This window comes from Protopterus annectens, chromosome 16.part0, assembly GCF_019279795.1.
Source record: "Protopterus annectens isolate FY-2018-M chromosome 16.part0, PAN1.0, whole genome shotgun sequence".
Taxonomy (NCBI): domain Eukaryota; kingdom Metazoa; phylum Chordata; order Ceratodontiformes; family Protopteridae; genus Protopterus; species Protopterus annectens.
Window position 1 is genome coordinate 346,736,216 of NC_056750.1, and position 18,886 is coordinate 346,755,101.

At 40.5% G+C, this 18,886-nt stretch overlaps 1 protein-coding gene across 2 annotated transcripts in view; it reads right to left on the bottom strand.

Moving 5' to 3' along the window:
* TBC1D13 (TBC1 domain family member 13) overlaps positions 1 to 18,886 on the bottom strand; it is a 1,245,864-nt gene that overhangs the window by 962,440 nt on the left and 264,538 nt on the right. For both annotated transcript variants that reach the window (XM_044058416.1, XM_044058417.1), the window contains exons 4-5: positions 11,893 to 11,954; positions 2,483 to 2,582 (exon numbers count right to left, since the gene is read on the bottom strand). In XM_044058416.1, coding sequence (XP_043914351.1) covers positions 2,483 to 2,582; positions 11,893 to 11,954 — 162 coding nt within the window. The remainder of the gene's footprint in view (positions 1 to 2,482; positions 2,583 to 11,892; positions 11,955 to 18,886) is intronic.

Here is an 18,886-nt window from a genome sequence, read left to right on the forward strand (position 1 = left end):
TTTTAATAGAAACTCTCAAGCAACCAGAAACTACAGTTATTCAGCACCTACCAATCCCCATGGGTGCCAGTTAACTCCGAGTTTACTGTACTTACTTGGAGACTAAATTCTTCACTAACCTTTTATGAAGAAAGATTAATGCCTTTCAAAACTCTTCTTGTTTTTGTCTATACTCCTGATCTTGCCCATTTTCTTTTTTCAGTCAAACACTTTCCTTCTTACTGTGAATCTAAGAATCTATCAATTATATATTCCACTAATGTCAAGATACTCCACCATTTTTCACTTCAAAAACAAGTCCATGTTTTTTCCTAAAATGAAGGGCACACTAACAAATCATCACTAATTAACTGCATTTGTCTCCACATTGCATTGAAGGTGAACCACATCTGTTCCCCAAATGGTATTATATAACAGTATAACAGTTCCCTGGATCAAGCGTCTAAACATTTTACAGTGAATCTCATCAGGCTGATTAGTGTCTGCATAGTTTTCAGAAGTTTTGAACTCCATTTTGCTAAATGCTTGGATCAACTAATTATCCTGAGCTGACCATAGCTAGCAGTTATTCCTCACTTTCCTTCATGAACATCAAGCAGAAGTACTAATTTTGCAGCCTTGCTTTTTCAACTTTCCTTTCTACCTGTGATTTATCTATTGTATTTAGCTTTAATGTTCTTCACAGTCTTTCTTTGTTCCCTTATGAATACACCTTACTTGGTTAACACAATTATTTAGGCAATGGCATACCAAAGTTATGAAAAAACATTTATGTTTTGCAATATAAATCATTCACGCTGGAAACTCATGAATCCATCTTCATATAAAATGCCTCATCTTTTCTTGCTCTTTTTCCGCAGCACACATACGCAAAAAGAACTGTGTCAACCATTGCAACTGATATGCGTAAATAACTTACAGTTTGTTTTGTGTTAGTTTGTCAGGACATAAAATGTTATTCCCATGAATTTGCTTTGTCACAAATGCTGTGTAATGTTTGAGGTTTTAGTATCCAAAGAAGAGGGGAAAAAAACTTTTTTTTTTGGTTAAAGAAAATGTTCCTTCTCTGAGACTTACAACCACAGAAACAGTTCACAAGGCAAAGCTCCTCAAAGACATTTTACAGTCTTTTGGTGTTATTTTCTAAGTAAGATGTTTTGGTTATGATGTTTTACCATCTGAACTAAGGAAGGCACAGTATTTCATCCCAGGTGATACCGGTTGTGGGGAGCATTTGTATACATATCTATGCATTGCACATGCATGCATGGGACTAATTCCCGGATTTATAAAGCTATTCACATTATGGTCAACATTCTATTCAGCTGCACAAGGCTGCACTACCAAGTAATTCTCAGAGGCTAAGTAAATTGAACAAAAAAGCACAATAACCCATAGAAACACCTTACTACATAAGCATAGCAAAATGATTTTAATCAGACTCAGAATATAGCTTTATTAGAACCCATTGAAAGGGTGGGAAAGGACATGCATGTAAAGTTCTCTTCCTACAACACAGACCGTGCAAGAAAATTAAACCAATCCTTAGAAGAGCAAAAGACGCAATGCAAATTCTGGCAATTTTACTTGTAGCAATGCAAATTCTGGCAATTTTACTTGTAGCAATGCAAATTCTGGCAATTTTACTTGTAACAAAGTGCTACAATTACAGAGTGGCACAGAGGTCAAAAGGAATATGTCACCCACAATTTCACCAGTTACACACATGAAGATTTTCTAAAGTGGGTAGTACTTTTATTTACCCTTATTGACTCTTTTTCCATACCAAAAGCTGCTTTTCTAAGACATTCTTTTTTTATACAGAAAGGGATTTTGGTCTGGAAGCCTTATGTCATAATTAACCTCCCTTTCTTACTGAAGTATTTTACATGAAAGTTATTTTCCGATTTGACTTTTGGGTTAACTGTGACAGCTAGCACAAGCCTAACATTTTTTTTAATCAGATGCAGAGACAGTACACATGTACATGACACTTGTTCAAACTTGTCACTACACAGTGACTTGTTGTTAATGACAATCATACCAACTTTCACTTCCATGGTCAAATATCATTGTTAAAATGTCAAAGGAAAGCATGCATAGGTCAATATCATCAATTCATTTACACTTTGCAAACAATAAAATGCAATTTGAATACATCTAATTAGCCAAAAAAGTAATAATACAACAAAAATAATACTCTAAAGGGAAGCCACAGGTAATGTTGTCAAAGCAATGCTCTCTCTATGTGCATCTGCATAACTGTAGGATTCTCCACGCAGAAAGATTCCCCAGTTTTTCAGGGCAGTCTTTCTATACCCACAGAAAAATGTAAAGGCCTACAAAACTCTTGTAAATGAATCAATTATTTGACAACTGGCTTTCCAAAAGAGATGCTGGGCTCTAGTCAGTGAGGGAAATGCAACAGACAACTGAGTGGAAGGGACAGCTTGAATACACTCGAGAAAGTTAAAACACTTACATGATCTTCAAAAGTGACATCTTCACGTGATAATCCCAATTTAGCCTTTGCTATTCCAGGCTGGATGATCAATTCCTTCAAGAACTGGGTGTAGAGTTTCCTAAAAGAAGGGAACAGACCAGCAAAATGACAACGGCTATGTGGTTTATTCTGATTATGGAATAAGAATCTTAAGTTAAGGGAAACATGTCACATATAACAATTTTATGTGGTATATTCTGATTATGGAATACGAAGCTTAAAGGACAACAATCTTATGTGGTTTATTCTGATTGTGGAATATGAAGCTTAAAGGACAACAATGGGATTCTGTTATTAAATGCTCAGTTTCTCTGTCCTTTTTCTCCCTATTTACTGTCCCTGCTATGAATAAACAACAATACAGCATGTAAAACATTTTAAATAGACCGTTTTCCTCCACTAAAACAGTACCTTACCATACTGTGGTGGTTTCACTTTCAAAAAACTTTTGTCCCGCCCTGTTAAAGCTTGCTGCAGTCTCCAATTCATTGATGTCATCAACACCTATGAATACAGGTTTTTTTCTGTCCAATTCCTTCCCCAAACTCACATTTCCATGACCTTCCTAAAAACCTATCCATGCTGTGATGTCACAGCTGTGTGGTCCTTTCCCTACCCATACAGAAAGTAAAGGCTAGAACAAGGAAACAGTAAATGAGTTAAGTCTCCTGCTGTGGGCTGTCAATCACAGCAGGTAACAGCTCAAATTGCAGTTAGGACTTTGACAGCTAGGGAAGTTAGGTGTGAAGGGGGATGGGAGAGGAGTCAAAGTAGTACAATTCAGGCTTTACTAAAGACTGCAGTTTAACCATTCTAAAAAGAAGCAGCAGTAAAAAGTACTTTGAAAGTCTGTTCTGTGGCATTTGCACTATTTGTGTTTTAAGTAGTCATTGAACGGCATGAAATGTTTCTTAAAACTAACTGACTGAAAGACAGTAGTGTATATATGTAAAAGCAATGCAGTGACAAGAGCTTAAAGAAGAAATAGGCATACATGCCATAATTTTTAGAAACACGCACTGCATTATGGGGCAGACTAAACAATCAGAATTATTTCAAGATGCCAGACCCCATGTGGTCAGACTCAGAAATTACATATAAAAACATTTAAAAACCTGTAAATAGTCCCAGAGTGGTGTTAAAATGTAGGAAACACCAAACCATGATGAAATAAACAAGTTTTTTGACTCTGTGGGTGCAGTTCTCCTTTAAGTTAAGGGAAGCATTTCACATATAACAATCTGTCAAGCCTACAGGACAAGCACTCACAAATTGATTTAAGACTAGTTATAAAACCTACCTGACTCAACAGAAACGTGGTGAAATGACATCATATCTAAAGCAGCCAAGAGTTATTATGTTTAGTCATTTTCACAGGAAGTCACTCTGAATGACAGTGCAGTAATTAGACATTGACGAAGGGGCAACCTGTATTTTCCCTAGTCATACTTCTGCATCAATCAGTGCTGGTCTTGCGATGTCAGCCTGAACCACATCAATATTTTCTCATGGACTGAAATTCATCTCCTAGGTGATCGACCACATCATATACTGGAGACACTAGATTAGACAAATGCTCTTTTCTAGCTGCTCCTTCAGTAGAGAAATACATGTACAAACACGTGGACAAGTACCTGGCGGCACACCAATTAATAATTCAGGCCTTGTACCTCATTACATGTATTGGCAGTCTATTCCAGAGTCTGGGGAGTCTCTGGGTCAGGAACCTATCCCTCCAGCATGTTTTGTTCCTTGTGATGACAAGGTTTAGATCCCTGGAGTGTGTGTCTCTGAGGGATTGGGATTTCTTTAAGTGTAGCATGTCCAACAGCTCTGGGTTTGACATGGCCTTGTATGTTAAGCAGAGATCACCTCTGAGTAGACAATATGTGACAGAGTATAGGTGGAGTTTTTTTAGACAGTCAGCATAGGGCATCTGCTTTAGGCCTGTGATTCTTTTAGTGAGGTATTTATGCGGCCTTTCCAGTTGTTGCAGATGTCTTGTGAGGTACATACCAAACGGGACGTTGTATTCTGTAATGGGTCTAATGAGGAATGAGTACAGTGAGACAATGACCTCCTTTTTTCTGGATGAAAAGCCCTTACTGATGAGGTGTGCCACATAGAAGGATTTCCTGACTGTTATGGCGATGTGGTTATCAAAGGTGAGACCACTGTCCACCTGTGTACCCAAGTCTCTTATCACACCTTCAGTGTTTAGTGTACTGCCACCTATGTGGTAATTCACAGGTACATGTTTTTTTCCCAAAGGAGATATAACTATACATTTCTTGGCATTGAGCTTGAGCCCATGGCTCTGGCACCAAGCATCCATTTCTGTAAGGCCCTTTTGTAGAATATCCACATCATTTGGGGATTCAATAATGGCTCCCAGTTTGCAGTCATCTGCGAACTTTGTTAGCCAGAGTCCCTTAGTGTTGGCCTGTACTTCAGAGAAGTAGATGCCAAACAAGAGCGGTCCCAGGACTGAACCCTGAGGTACTCCACTTGTCACTTGTCTGGAGCTGGATTTGGAGTCAGCTACTTTTACAGTCTGGGTTCTGTCGGTAAGGCAACCCATCAAGTGATGTAGGGATTAATGCCCAGCTTAGTAAGTTTATCTATGATTCCAGAGTGGGGGATGGTGTCAAAGGCCTTGGCGAGGACCAGATAGGCTGTGTGGACCACCTTACCCTTTTCCATGGCTCTGGAGACTGATCTGAAGAAGTCCCATCAGGTTCAGGAGACAAGATCGGCCCTTCACGAACCCAAACTGCGTGGGGTCCAGTGTTTGAAGGTTGCCAATATCTTTGTTTACAAGTTCCATGAGAATATGTTCCATGAGAATATGTTCCATGGCCTGGCAGATCAGGCTCGTCAGACTGATGGGGCGGTGGATCCCCCCTTGTGGAGTGGGATAACTGTAGCTGTGCGCCACTCAGTGGGCATGAAGCCTGAGGTGAGGCTATGATTAAACATGACACTTAGGTGAGGTGCCAGTTCATTTTGTAGTTCATGTAGTACACAGCCTGGGATGTCATCTGATCCCATGGATGCTGTATTCTTAGCTTTGGAGAGTGCATTTTTTAGTTGTGTGGCCGTTATTATCGGAATTTGGCAATCATTCGGTATTGAGATGGGCCCTTTAGGGGGTGAAGTTTGCACTGAACCAATCTGCCAAGATATTGGCAATATCCTTGGGATCAGTATATTTAATGCCATTCTGTTGTAGCTCAGAGCAGATCTGAGCATTGCCATTTAGATTCTTGACATAGCTATGGAATGCCTTGTGGTTGTCTTTGGAATCTTTGGCAATTTGTCGACATTCCTTCTGCAGTTTCCACTGAATGCATCACTCCAATTAGTTTTACATTTCAGTTTTAGAGAGTTACCTAGCAACAAATTAACCTTTATAACCCCATGATCACTGCACGTCAACAGTGGTAAAACTTGACAAAGTAACAGTAACAGTAATTTCTTTAGGAAGACAAACAATATCTAGTACGTTCCATTCCCTGTTAGGCTTTTTACAATATGAAGTAACTTTTGTTCCTGAACATAAGTTGTAAATAATTTTGTTACTAATGTTGAATCAATATTATTCCAATCTGTTTCTGGTGCATTTAAATCTCCAGCCACTATAATTCTTCCCTCCTATGCTTCATACAAGAAATGTATGAATTCCTCTAGGTCATCAGCACTTGACTTGGTGGTCTATAAACTCCAACAACTGTTATATAGAGTCTTGTCTTCATGACAGAAAGAGAAAGAAAGAGAGCGAGAGAAGATGGTAACCAATTCAGAGAGGAAGGAGGTTGGGAACAATACTGCAACAGTGATCGGTAAGACATTTACTGTTATGGAACGTTCTCACACAACTGTACTGTGTCCTGACTGAAATCACTGTTGCAGTACTCCATACAAGTGTGCGATTTACAGAGCTGAAGGAAACATACGGGGATTGGCTAGTTGATAGAGGAACCTTCAAGAGGCCACACAGTACTGACCTAGCGAAAGCAGCTCTGGAACTTGAAAAGACATCAATCTTGTAGTGGTTACTGAAGGTATGTACAGAAGACCAGGTGGCAGCTTCCAATATGGACCTTATGTTCACTCCTTTGTTGAGGGCCCCTAAGAAAGCCACTGCCCTTGTAAAGTGAGTTCAATGGCAGGAGGGCAACGTTTTGCCATACAGAGAATAACAAAAGGAGATGAACTTAAGAGATCTAGCTTGCAATGGTTTGCTTGCATACTGGCTGGACCAGCTTTTAGTTAATGAGACAAACAGTTGATTGGACTTATGAATAAATTTGATCTTGTCCAACTAAAACCTCAACTGTCTGTGAACATTTAGAGCTTGGAGAAGTCTTTCCACCTGGTTCTGTGGGTTGGGGAAAAAAGCAGGTAGACTGACAGCCTGGCTGAGAGACAGCTCATTGACAACTTCGGGCATGAAGGAGGGCTTAGCCTTGATGGTCATCCTGACCTTGTGAAAAACAAGAAAGGGAGGAATGGTCATAAGTGCCTGCAGTTCTGAGTCTCTCCTACCTGAAGTGGGGACGAGAAACATAACAGTTTTCCAGGTAGAAAATTTGAGATTTGCTGAGGTTGCTGGTTCAAAGGGAGGCAGACTGAGCTTTTCCAGCACAAAGTTGAGGTCCCAAGGAGGGGATACAGGATTTTTTGGTGGTCTAATTTGCAGAACCTGTTTAAGGAACTGTTTGACCTCAGGTCTGGACATAACCGAGCTGAAGGGCAGACAAGCAGAGATGGTCAATAGGTGGGCTTTGACTGAGAAGCAAGCAAGATCAGTCGCCAGGAGTTCACACAGGTATTTTAGGATACAACTTACCTCTGATTTGTTGAGGTGCTGGTTACTGCTAAGGCACCAGAAGGAAAAACACTTCCATTTGGCTATGTAGGATTTTCAAGTGGTAGGTGTCCCTGCCTCTTGGAGAACCTTAATTACATCTTCTGAAAACTGGTGCGTGAACAGAATTAGAAACCCATCATCCACAAGCTTAAGTTAAGGGATGACAGATTAAGATGTAGTAATGATCCTTTCTGCTGAGTGAGAAGATCCACCTCGTGTGGTAGTTTTCAGTATTTGCCTTTGACAAAATACAACAGAAGAAGGAACTAATGCTGTCTTGGCCAGAAAGGGGTGAGTAGAGAGTTTTTTTTTTTTTTGTTTCGATTGTTAGCAGAACCCTTGGAACAAGAGGTAGTATGGGTAAGGCATAGAGGAACTTAACTGTCCACTGACAAGAGAAAGCATCTGTCCTCCAGGCAGAGGGTTAAGGGTTCCTGATGCAAAAGATGGGGAGTTGTTTGTTGCTCTCTGAAGAAAATGGATACATCTTAGGTGTGCTCCCAATGATGAAGGATGTCCAGAAAGACTTGTCTGTTCAGAGTCCATTCAAGGGGTCTACATCACGACCTCGAAACTGCATAACGCCGAACACCTATTCAATGAAACATATATGTCGAATCTCAGTTAACCGAACAGCCAGATCACAGAATTTTTTTCCTAGAGAAAAAAAATGGTTGGCTGTTGCTGTGGATTTTCCCTTTTCCTCACTGTAGTGCGATCTTAGAGTTATTATATTTAGTTAGGGGGAGGTGTGGGGGGCACAGTCCCCCACTTTGTAATGTTTCTACTGGTGTGTTGTGTTCAATTGGCCTACTGATTTCTTTCCTTGGGAAAGAAATTGGTGATCTGGCCGTTCGGTTATCTGGGAGTTCGACATATATTTGTCGATGAAAAGGTGTTCAGCGTTATGTGGTTTTGAGGTCGTGATACAGACCCCCATTCATGAGGGTCCACCAAGGCCCTGCTCAATGTGTCTGTCAATACATTATCCTGTGATGGAATGTATACGGTGAGTAGGGACATACTTTTCTTGGTGGCAAGGTCCCAGCACTTCTGTTGTAGTCTGCACATCTGGTATGATCTAGTGCCTTCTTGCTTATTTATGTACCACATGACTGTCATGTTGCCTGTGAATACTTGAAAAGGACCTGGCCTCCAGATATGTGAGAAGACCTCATGAGCTTGGATGAGGACCCTCATGTCTTTCAAGTTGATGAGTTCCCCTTGGAAGTTTGGCTGCCATCTGCCCTGGACTCTATGAGTGCCTGTACAGGACCCCTTGGCCTCATCCTAGGCATCTATGTACATCTCCTAAAATGGGACTGTTTGGGAGAATGGGAGTCATACACAACATGACTTCTATTCTTCCCATAGTACTAGCACTGCCCTTCTAACCTATAGAGATACTGTCAATTAAGCTAGATATACTGGCAAATTAGTCTTCCTTATTTCTAGATTTGTCTAAAGCCTTTGAGAAAAGTTTGTTGCAGCAAATTTCTACTTCAAATCCCCTCACTAAGTCTCTCTCAGCTCATCCTTCTGTAGTTCAAAAGCTACCTGCCCAATAGGTATCAGTCAGTAAAATGGCACTTCATACTCTCTCCTTACCTCCCAGTCACCACCAGTGTACCACAAAGCTCTATCCTTGCTGTCCTCCTCTTTAACATTTTCAACACCACTCTCTATTCATCCACACAGCAGGCCGCCATAATACAATACACAGATGATTACACTCTCATCTGCACATTTAACATGGTACACCTCAAAAAAATTACTTGGGAAGCTTAAACAGCCAATGAAACATGGCTTCATAACTCACAACTCATGCTCAACCCAAAAAAGACCAAACTACTAACTCTTTCCCTTAAATCCCTCTCTCATGAAAAAACAAAATTTAAAGCCCTCTCTCTTGATAATACAACTACTGATGTCACTTCTCAATGTAAATTATTAGGTCTGATAGTGGATGATAATCTTATGTTCAATCTGCATATACAAAATTGCATAAAAAAATTAATCAAAAACTATGGATGCTTTACAGAGCCAAAGACTTTGTCACAGATGCAACTAAAACTACACTTGCCACTACTTATCTCCACCCCATACTTCTTTATAGCACTCTCATCCTTACTAACCTCCAGGCTTCACAAAACTTAAAACTTGGACAATGCTCTAACAAAGTTGCTAAGTTTGCAGCAAATACCCCTTTCAGAACCCACCACCATATAGCACTAAAAAGCCTAAATTGATTAGAACTGCCTCATCAACTAACATATACACAAGCTTCTTACCACCTATGAAATTATCCATCATCCATCTGCGTGTCCAGCACTAAAAAAACATTCGATGCAACCATGTTCCCGGTCAGTCATTGCGATCCAGTGACCAAAAACTCCTGTCTGTTTACAAACCTATCAAATCTGCTGGGTATTATCTGTACTTGTACAAGGGTGCTAAGGCCAGTAACTCCTTATCTGTATCCATCAGTTCAATACCCTCCCTCCCACCTTTCAAAACCGCTCTGAAAGACCTCCTAGCTAAAATCTGGCTCTGTTCTTGTTCAAAATCAGGATAAACTATATCCCTAAATGTGAAGAGGTACCTTTTTATTCCTTATACCTTCATACGCTCCCTTCTTCACTTACTTCTATCAAATTCGCTTTCCTTACTTTCTCTCTAAATATACCATAAGCCTGTTTTTCCCTCATTTCACATTGTAATTCCTATTTGCATTAGACTAAATTACCTTTAATTTCTCTGCAACCCGTCTAAAATTTCTCTAAATATTAAATGATTGGTTAAGAATCGATACAAGTTATATGACAATGTTTTTACATTATATCAGATTTGTTACATTTAAACTGAAGATGTTTTTGTTTTACTTTTGAATATTGTAAAATTATTGTTCTCAAAATGTTTTGCAATAATTTGGAGCTTTTCTCCTTGTGTCTCTGCTGAAAATGGGCTTCAGACTTTTCCCAGTAATGAAATGTCAATAAATAAATGAGTAAATAAACTGAGTTGCACCTGATCCATCCACTATGAGAGCTCCTTCCTGAGACAAAGTATGAGGGGAATCACAGTGTCTAGAGGATGAGAATGTTGGGACAAGCCTATTTTCAGGTACTACCGAATGTTCCTCATATGAAGTCTGTCTAGAGGGAGCACTGGGTTAGTAGCTGTGATGAAATCCAGAGCTTTTAGAATTTCCCTGGCCAAGCATCGACTAAGGCTTCAAAGGCTATGATAATAAGCTGTAAGATTCTGCACTTTTTCCCTGAGGCAAGGAAGTCTGCATCTTTCTGGTGGCCAGTCTGCAGCCCAGAAACACAAGGTCCTGGCACAACTAGAGGAAGGATTTTTTTGTAGTTAACAGTGAACTCCAACTGCAACAAGAGAATGAGGATGAACTGAAAATGCTGTAGCAAAATCTGCAGTGAGCTAATCTGGATTAGCAGATTACTTTATCAGGGAAATATCTTCTGAATTCCAGGAGTTTGGCAGAATGCGTGTCTAAACAGTTTGCGAAAACTCCTGGGACTTTGGAAAGCTCAAAAAGCAAAGCAGTAAACTGAAAATGAGATGAGCCAGTACAAAACCTGAGGAATCTCCTGCAAAAGGGACAGATTGGTATATGGAGGTATGCATCCTCTACATCCAGGGATACCAGGAATGCCTGAGGAAGTATGAAAGGCAGCAGTGCCTACAATTACAGCATTCTGAAGGTTGATACTTCTAAAAGGGAATTTAGCAGACAGAGATCCATAATGGGTCTCCATTTCCCTTCTTTTCTTAGAACTAAGAAGAGTCTGGAGTAAAAACATCTTCCTACAAATTCCATGGGAACTGGTTCTACAGTGCCTTGTGCTTGCAATTCTTGGAGAATGGGTGGTAGAAGATGGACTTGGTTGCATGGAGGGGGAATATGCCATTCATAGGGGGTAGTTCTTTCTAGGCCTATGTGTAACCCTTTTTATAATGAAAAGCACCCAGTGGTCTGTGGTGGTCTTTTTTCTGGTTTGAAATTGACTAAGCAAGCCTTCTGGAAAGGGGCAAGGCAGGACTGAGGGGTGGGGGGGGGGGGTGCTGATTTGTAGAAAGTCACAGAGATTTTTCCATGAAGGAAGGCCTCCAAGATGTGGGATCTCTTTGTGGTTTCTCTGGGAATTTCTTTCTGGGAGCCTTCTTGTCTTTTTGAATAGATCTGAAGTCCCTTCTAACAAAAGAAGGGGGGAAAAAAACAATCATTAAATGTTCCACTTCCACAGTTAGTAACTTGTGTGTGTGTGTGTGTGTGTGTGTGTGTGTGTGTGTGTGTGTGTGTGTGTGTGTGTGTGTGTGTGTGTGTGTGTATATGCGTGTGCGTGCATCTAACAATAGATATATATAGAAACACACACACACACACACACATATATATATATATATATATATATATATATATATATATATAAATAATGTTTCTATATCGATTTAAACTGAGAAAATAATAAACAGAGACTCAAAAATCTCTTACCTCTGTTTTTCTAAAAAGGTGGCCCATAACGTCTGATCTGTGGGGAGGTAGTTTAACAAAATCTGTTAAACGACAAAAACAGATTAATTTTATTATTTTGGAATGTAATTAGTTTAATATATAGATACAAAAATCCAAGCAGTGTAAACACAACAGTCAGTGATCCTTGCAAGTGCAAGGTACAGCTTCTGTCCTACCAGTAATAATACTGACCAGAAACACAGATCTTACACACAATAAAGGCAGAATTTTAATGCAATTCTTGCTGACACAACCACAAATACCTGTTACAGTTCTAGTATTTGAGTAGAATTGATGCCAAGACATGCAGATTCTATGGTGTTAAAAAAGAGCTGTGTTCAGGGGAAGAGGAATCAAACCTGTTTTCCTTTCAAATACAAAAGAGGTGATACAGCCCAGTGTTATCTGCCTGAAATGTTAATGGTGACAATCATTCACCAATACTGACATTAAGATGTGGTATGCTGTACACAGCCACACTGGACTGAAAGTTTATCATGGTATCACTGTGACAACACAGAGAAACTAAAACTATGCTCATCTGGGTACACGACTCATGCTGCACTCCACATGATGCACCAGTCATAAGTGCAGCCATGCAGCACAGAATGCATGTGAAGCAGTGGAAACAGAATCATTGTGTTACACAAATACTCCAAAGACTGCTGCAGAGCATTGCTATCTGTCCATGGCAGATTACTGCTTCATCCTTAAGAGTGCATGCTGATCAAATACTGAATGACTGCTCCCTTCGGTACCAGGTATTCCAATGTACAGAAAGAGGAGACTGAGTGTCAGAATTATACAAGAACTGGCTGAAGCAGAGAAATGTGGTTATATGACCTGCATTTCTAAACTTTGTAGAAACAAAAACCCTTCTGTACAGAACAAAATATGAACTGCATTAAAAAGACTTGTGTATTTACAAACTGCGCCTTCTATGTCACAGTACTCTACATGAACATTGCACAAACTACAAACTTGCACACAGGTTTTGTACTTTAGTATTTAAAATACAAGCGGCCTCACTGCCATTCTTAGCATGCAAAGCCTCCTCTTTTGAGGTATTAAGAATTTTGCTTACTTAACATTAGTGACTATCCTTCCAAACAGATGCTTGCTTTTTTTTGTTTTTTAAACTGAATGACTTCTTCATATATCTGTGTAAATATGCCAACCCAAGAAATACTTTTAAGCAAGAATGAGCAAACTAAACATAAAAAAGGTTACACTTAGGAGTGGGCAACATTATTCTTTTATTAAGATCCTTTTGCTAACATATAGTGATGTTCTCCATAGGGAAGCAAAAAACACAAACAAAAACTGCAGATGACTTCACTGACCCACACTCTTGTCAAAGTTGCACAAATCTACAAGGTCAGCTAGGACAAAACAGAGGAAACAAAAGCACATGAAAAAGTCAGGAAAGCCCATGGGAAGGAAAATGCTGACACTATTTAAACTTATTGTACTATCTGGTAATAACAACAGCTCTTCTAAGCAGCCGGAATTTCTACAGTGCATTTCTTGATCCAGCTAGATAAACTGCAAGAGACAGCTTTCTAATATAAACTAGAACATTTCTGAGGAGATTAGGGACCATTTGGCCGACCTGGTCTGCCTACTATCCCACCAAATGGCTAAGCAACAGTTTACTTTAACCATATTCTACTACTTTCTCTGTTCAGATAGCTGTGGGAACATGACCTCTGTCCATACAAATGCCAGCCCATGTTCAATTAGTGGCACAGGTACTAAACAGCTTTCATGGATAGAGGACAGTCAATGACTAAGGCAAGACTGCCCTTCATGGAGGGGGGGGGGGGTAACTGATTGAGCTATTAATTAATTTTCATTAGTTAACTATTGAAGTCTGAATGGATGTAGAACTCATTTTCAGCAGAGGCCCAGAGAGGAAAGCTATATTAGTACAATATAATAATAATATAAAATAAATACACAAGCCGCGGTGGTGCAGCGGTTAGCGTTGTCACCTCACAGCAAGAGGTTCTTTTGTTTGATTCTCGGACGGAGTGCCTTCTGTGTTGAGTCTGCATATCCTCCTCATGGTCGAGTGACGTCTAAAGACATGCAGGTAGGTGCGTGCGTGAATGGGTGTGCCTTCTTTGAAGGTTAGGCATCGGGCTGGCCCGTAAAAATCCCCTGCCAATCATTAGAGGACCGGAGTTCCGCTGTGGCGACCCCTAACCGGGAAAAGCCGAAATACTTTTTTTATAATATAAATACACAGTATAAAGTAAACATTTGTGTCATCTTTGACAGTTCAGTGTTAAAAAATTATAAATAGTAGCATAGTACATAAAAGGATACTGAATAAAAAAATACATTCACAGTGGCAGAATCACACTGGTATAATATTACTAACACTGAAACAATTACAATATCAAGTTAAAATGGAACATATTACATAAAAGCATTTCTAGTGGAAGAGCTGTAAACATGGATATGCATGCGTAAACATATAGATACCTGTATCAGAGTAGGAATTAGACAAATACTGGTGTTGCATTACAGTAATGTACCCTTTAGGAGGTACAGAAGTAACCAGCGAGTTATAGCAATGTTAGCTGCAGACATTAGTGTCAAGAAGTGTTAATGTAAGAGTAGAGACTATAGCAGTAATTACAAAAGACAGACTATATATATTTTACTTACGGTTGAATCTTCACTGTTTATTACTAAGGCCCAAATATTTCTGGGGGCTATGAGAGATGCAGGACTGTGGTGATAAAGGAGAGGGTTACTTTTAGTAGAGTTAGCCTGGCGAGAAGCAACAGCATAGCCAGGAGTCCTTGAGATGGTCTGTTAGTTGATTTTGACAATGGACAAGTTGTTACTGAGTCTTAGTGGTGGAGGCAGTGGGTTCCACAGCTTGGCAATGTGAATGGACTAAAGGGCTTCCCCTGCTGTGTTATTTAGCCTTGTGAGCGGATAGTAAGACTTTGTTTTTTTGTTAAGCACAGGCTTCTCTGGGGTATGAAGGATTGGGGAATATCTTTTAGGCTTGGACACCTGTTAGTTTAAGTACAGGAAAGTGGAAAACAACCAGCTGAGAGTAGATGAGCTAGTCGTAGCCAGTTAAGTTTTCTTGGGGGCAGCGCAGTGATGGGCCTCTATAAGAGAAGTCACAGGTAAATCTGAAAATTTTGTTGTAGCACTGTTGCAGCACAGCATACAGATTTACAAGTACAGGTGTGGTACAAAGGAGTGTTGGTAGTAGATAGGTGGAATTTTTTCTACTAGGTTCATTGATGTACTCTTATTTGCTGTAATATTATAAGTTTTTAGTGTGCCTTTTTCACTACTTCATGTATATGTAGATCACATTTTAGCTTTTTTCATATTAATACCTAGCAAATTAGATGAAGTAAGTACAAGATTTACTGCTACCAACATAACCATTGCAGATATTCAATGAGGCAGGAATGTTTATGATCTTGTAAAACAGGCCAAGCAGCACAGAGATGTAAATTAAAAAAGGGATGCTACTGGGCTGGAATTAAAGCCTTATGCTGTAGTTTATCAAACCTATCTGCAGCCCCAGCCTTTGTTCATCATAGAATAAATTCTGATATTGTTAGTAAAAAAACTTTCCTCCCTACAAATGGGGACCTACTGTACATATTTGTAGTTGCTAACAGGAGTACATGTTTATCTACCTAAATTTTATTTAAAAATTGTATTTTCTTTGTTTTTTTTAGGGGGTGTGTGTGACTATTTACTGGCTGAAGAAGGTATTGCTCCACTACTTAAAAAGGCCCTCCGTACAAATTCAGCAAGAGAAAAGCTGCATAAGACTTATCCATAGTTGCTGTCTGAGTACATGCTTATCTACTTAAATTTTGCTTTAAACATTTATTTTTCTGGTATTCTTGGGGTGGGTTTGTGTACTAATGATTGGTTGAGAAAGTAATTGCTCAATTACTTAAAAAAAGACCTCTGTGCAAGTGGCCATGCGTGAAGGGAAGACACCAAGACACATCTTGTGTCGAAGTGTGACATGCGCAACAGGCACAGGGGGAATATTTCATTTTACTAAAACATTGGCAGCAACATTAACACACTGACTTATCATAATAATGGATAAAAACTAATAAGAAAAATTATATGCTTGTTTCCTGCCTTTCCTGTAACTAGTCTAGTCCAGATACAGATTTGCTGTATCCAGAAATGTTGGTAAGCTTCCAGATTTGCTGTATCCAGGAATGTTGGTAAGCTTCTGAGCCCCCCCCCCCCCCCCAAGCCTTTCTGTGTTGGAGGGAAGCCTTCTAGCTTATCAGTGTGAGTGGTAAGTACTAGGTAGCCTATCTACCACAAGAGGAGTGGTTTCTGGGCCAGAAATTGTGGTTTATTGGCAGTTTGGGCAGTTTTTCCATCTCTTTCAACATTCTGGTTTAAAAGCCCACGTTTGCACTTTTCCCGCCTTTCCTGTAACTAGTCTAGTCCAGATACAGATTTGCTGTATCCAGGACTGTTTGTAAGCTTCTGAGCCCCCCATGCCTTTCTGTTTTGGAGGGAAGCCTTCCAGCTTATCAGTGGGAGTGGTAAGCACTAGGTAGCCTATCTAACAGAGGAGTGGTTTCTGGGCCAGAAATTGTAGTTTATTGGCCATTTGGGCAGTTTTTCCATCTCTTTCAACTTTCTGGTTTAAAAGCCCATATTTGTGCTTGTTTCCCTCCTTTCCTGTAACTAGTCTAGTCCAGATACAGATTTGCTGTATCCAGGACTGTTTGTAAGCTTCTGAGTGGTGCCAAAGTCTGCTCTCCAATTTTTCCCTTAGATCTGCTAGTTCTCGCCTCTCCTACACTTCTACTAGCTTATTAGTTTAGCACTTTATCAGACTTCTTGTAGCAATCATTGTAACACACAGAAGTGCTACCAGCACTAAACGTTCTACAAGGAAACAGCTCCAGTACTTAGTATTAATCCCCACCCCTCCAGGCATGTCTAAAGGTCACTTCCTTGTACTTTCTCCTATTAACCTGGTGAACTTGGGCATCCTGAGGCAATGTAGTAAGTGCATCATGTACACTGACAAACCTCTCCTCTTACCTGCCAACACTCAGACTTGCTAGAGATGCACTTATATATCCAAAATGGAAACCACGCACTCTCCAGCCAAGACCAGAACAGCTGGTCAAGAAGAGAAGGTCAACAGCTGCACCACACCATATGGAAAACATAGCCCTCCAGAACACGCACCAGCACTGCCTTCACATAAAACCACACACCCGCCTTCGCGGAGGCTCTCAATAAAAATCTACCCAAATAGCAGAGACCTCCAAGGCAGAAAAGCACTCGACCAACACAAAACTAATCACGAGACACATAACTCTCCTAAACAGTGTGCCACTCAACCAAAGCCACTAAGGCAAAACAGCATGCCCAACACACTAGTCATAGGTGACTTGATAGTGAGGCAGACTGATGTCCCACTCACTAGGCTGAATAAGGAGAAAATAACAGTCAGCTGCCTGTCAGGCTCCGCCACATAACATGTGCACTCAGGTCCCTCAACAACAGGTACAAATATGACTCTGTCTTTGTATATGTGGGTGTGAATGACCCGATACATACCTCCCTGGGCTACATGAAAATAGACATGGAGGAGCTCATGGATTATGTAGCCCAGACAGGTATGACCCTAGGCCTGAGCAGCATCCTACCATCACCCAGAATGATACCACAGTGCAAGCAGAAAATTATTGACTTCAACAATTGGCTAAGTTTCTGGTGTCATTCTAAGGGGATCCATTATCGGTCTGCCTGGGATGACATGACTGACAGACCTCGATGCTTTGCCAGAGATAGTTTGCATGTGTCACCCCTGGGCTTCTGGATACTGGCCAAGGCTCTTGCCACCCCTAAAGTGCCTTTTTTAGGTGGTGTTCCAAAAACCAAATTACCACCGTAACAGCTGCAAACAGATGCAATCTGAGGGTGATGTTGCTCAGCACTAGAAGTCTAAATCTCAAAAAGGACTCGCTCGAAGCACTCCTTAAAATGGAGAACATCGACATTTGTGCTGAAATAGAGACCTGGTTCAAGGCAGCAGAAAGCACCGCTACAATACCAGGCTATAACTCATTCCACACCTTTCGGCCTCAGAGCTCCAAAGTTCCAAAGGTGGTGGACTTTTTATATTCATAAAGGATGCGCACACCTCTAGACTGGTAGCCCAGTATAATGCATCTGAGATACTTCAGGTGCAGCTAACATTGGGTAAGACAGCGATTCAGATCGTAGTCAGCTATAGGTCCCCAATGATATCCCAAGACTCACACTCCACGTTCCTAAGCACCCTGGAGAATATTAGGGTCCAACCTAACATTCTCATACTGGGCGACTTCAACTACTCCTCCATTAACTGTGAAAACTACTCATGTACCAATATACTTGCCCAACGTTTCCTGGAATTCATTAATTCCAATGCCCTGGTCCAGCTCGTTCTTACCCCCACAAGAGGTAGCAACATCCTTGACCTGGTCATTACTAACATGGGCGACTGTTGCTCTACACCAATAGTCAACTCCTCCTTGGTTAGATCCGACCATAAACTAATCACCTTGGAAATCCACATCCCTCCCACCCACCCACCCACACCCCCGCAAAGGTAACCACTATGAAAAACTTCTCCAAACCTAACTTTGGGCTTCTAAAAAAAAAAAAAAGAGGTGGCTAACTTCATGGCACCCATACAAATGGGGAATAGTTGCATGACTGCCGAATCATACACCAATGCACTGTACGAACATGTACACAAATGCATGGATCTCGCCATACCCAATAGAACAAAGACGCTCTCCTCCAAAAAAATGAAGCCAATCTAGTGGTCCCTTGCCATAAACAAACTCTACAACAGAAGGAGGAAACTGATGTGGAATAAGGTAAAGTCCCAAGACTGGAAAAACTCCCTTATCAGCCTCAACAAAAAGTTAAGATCCCTCATCAA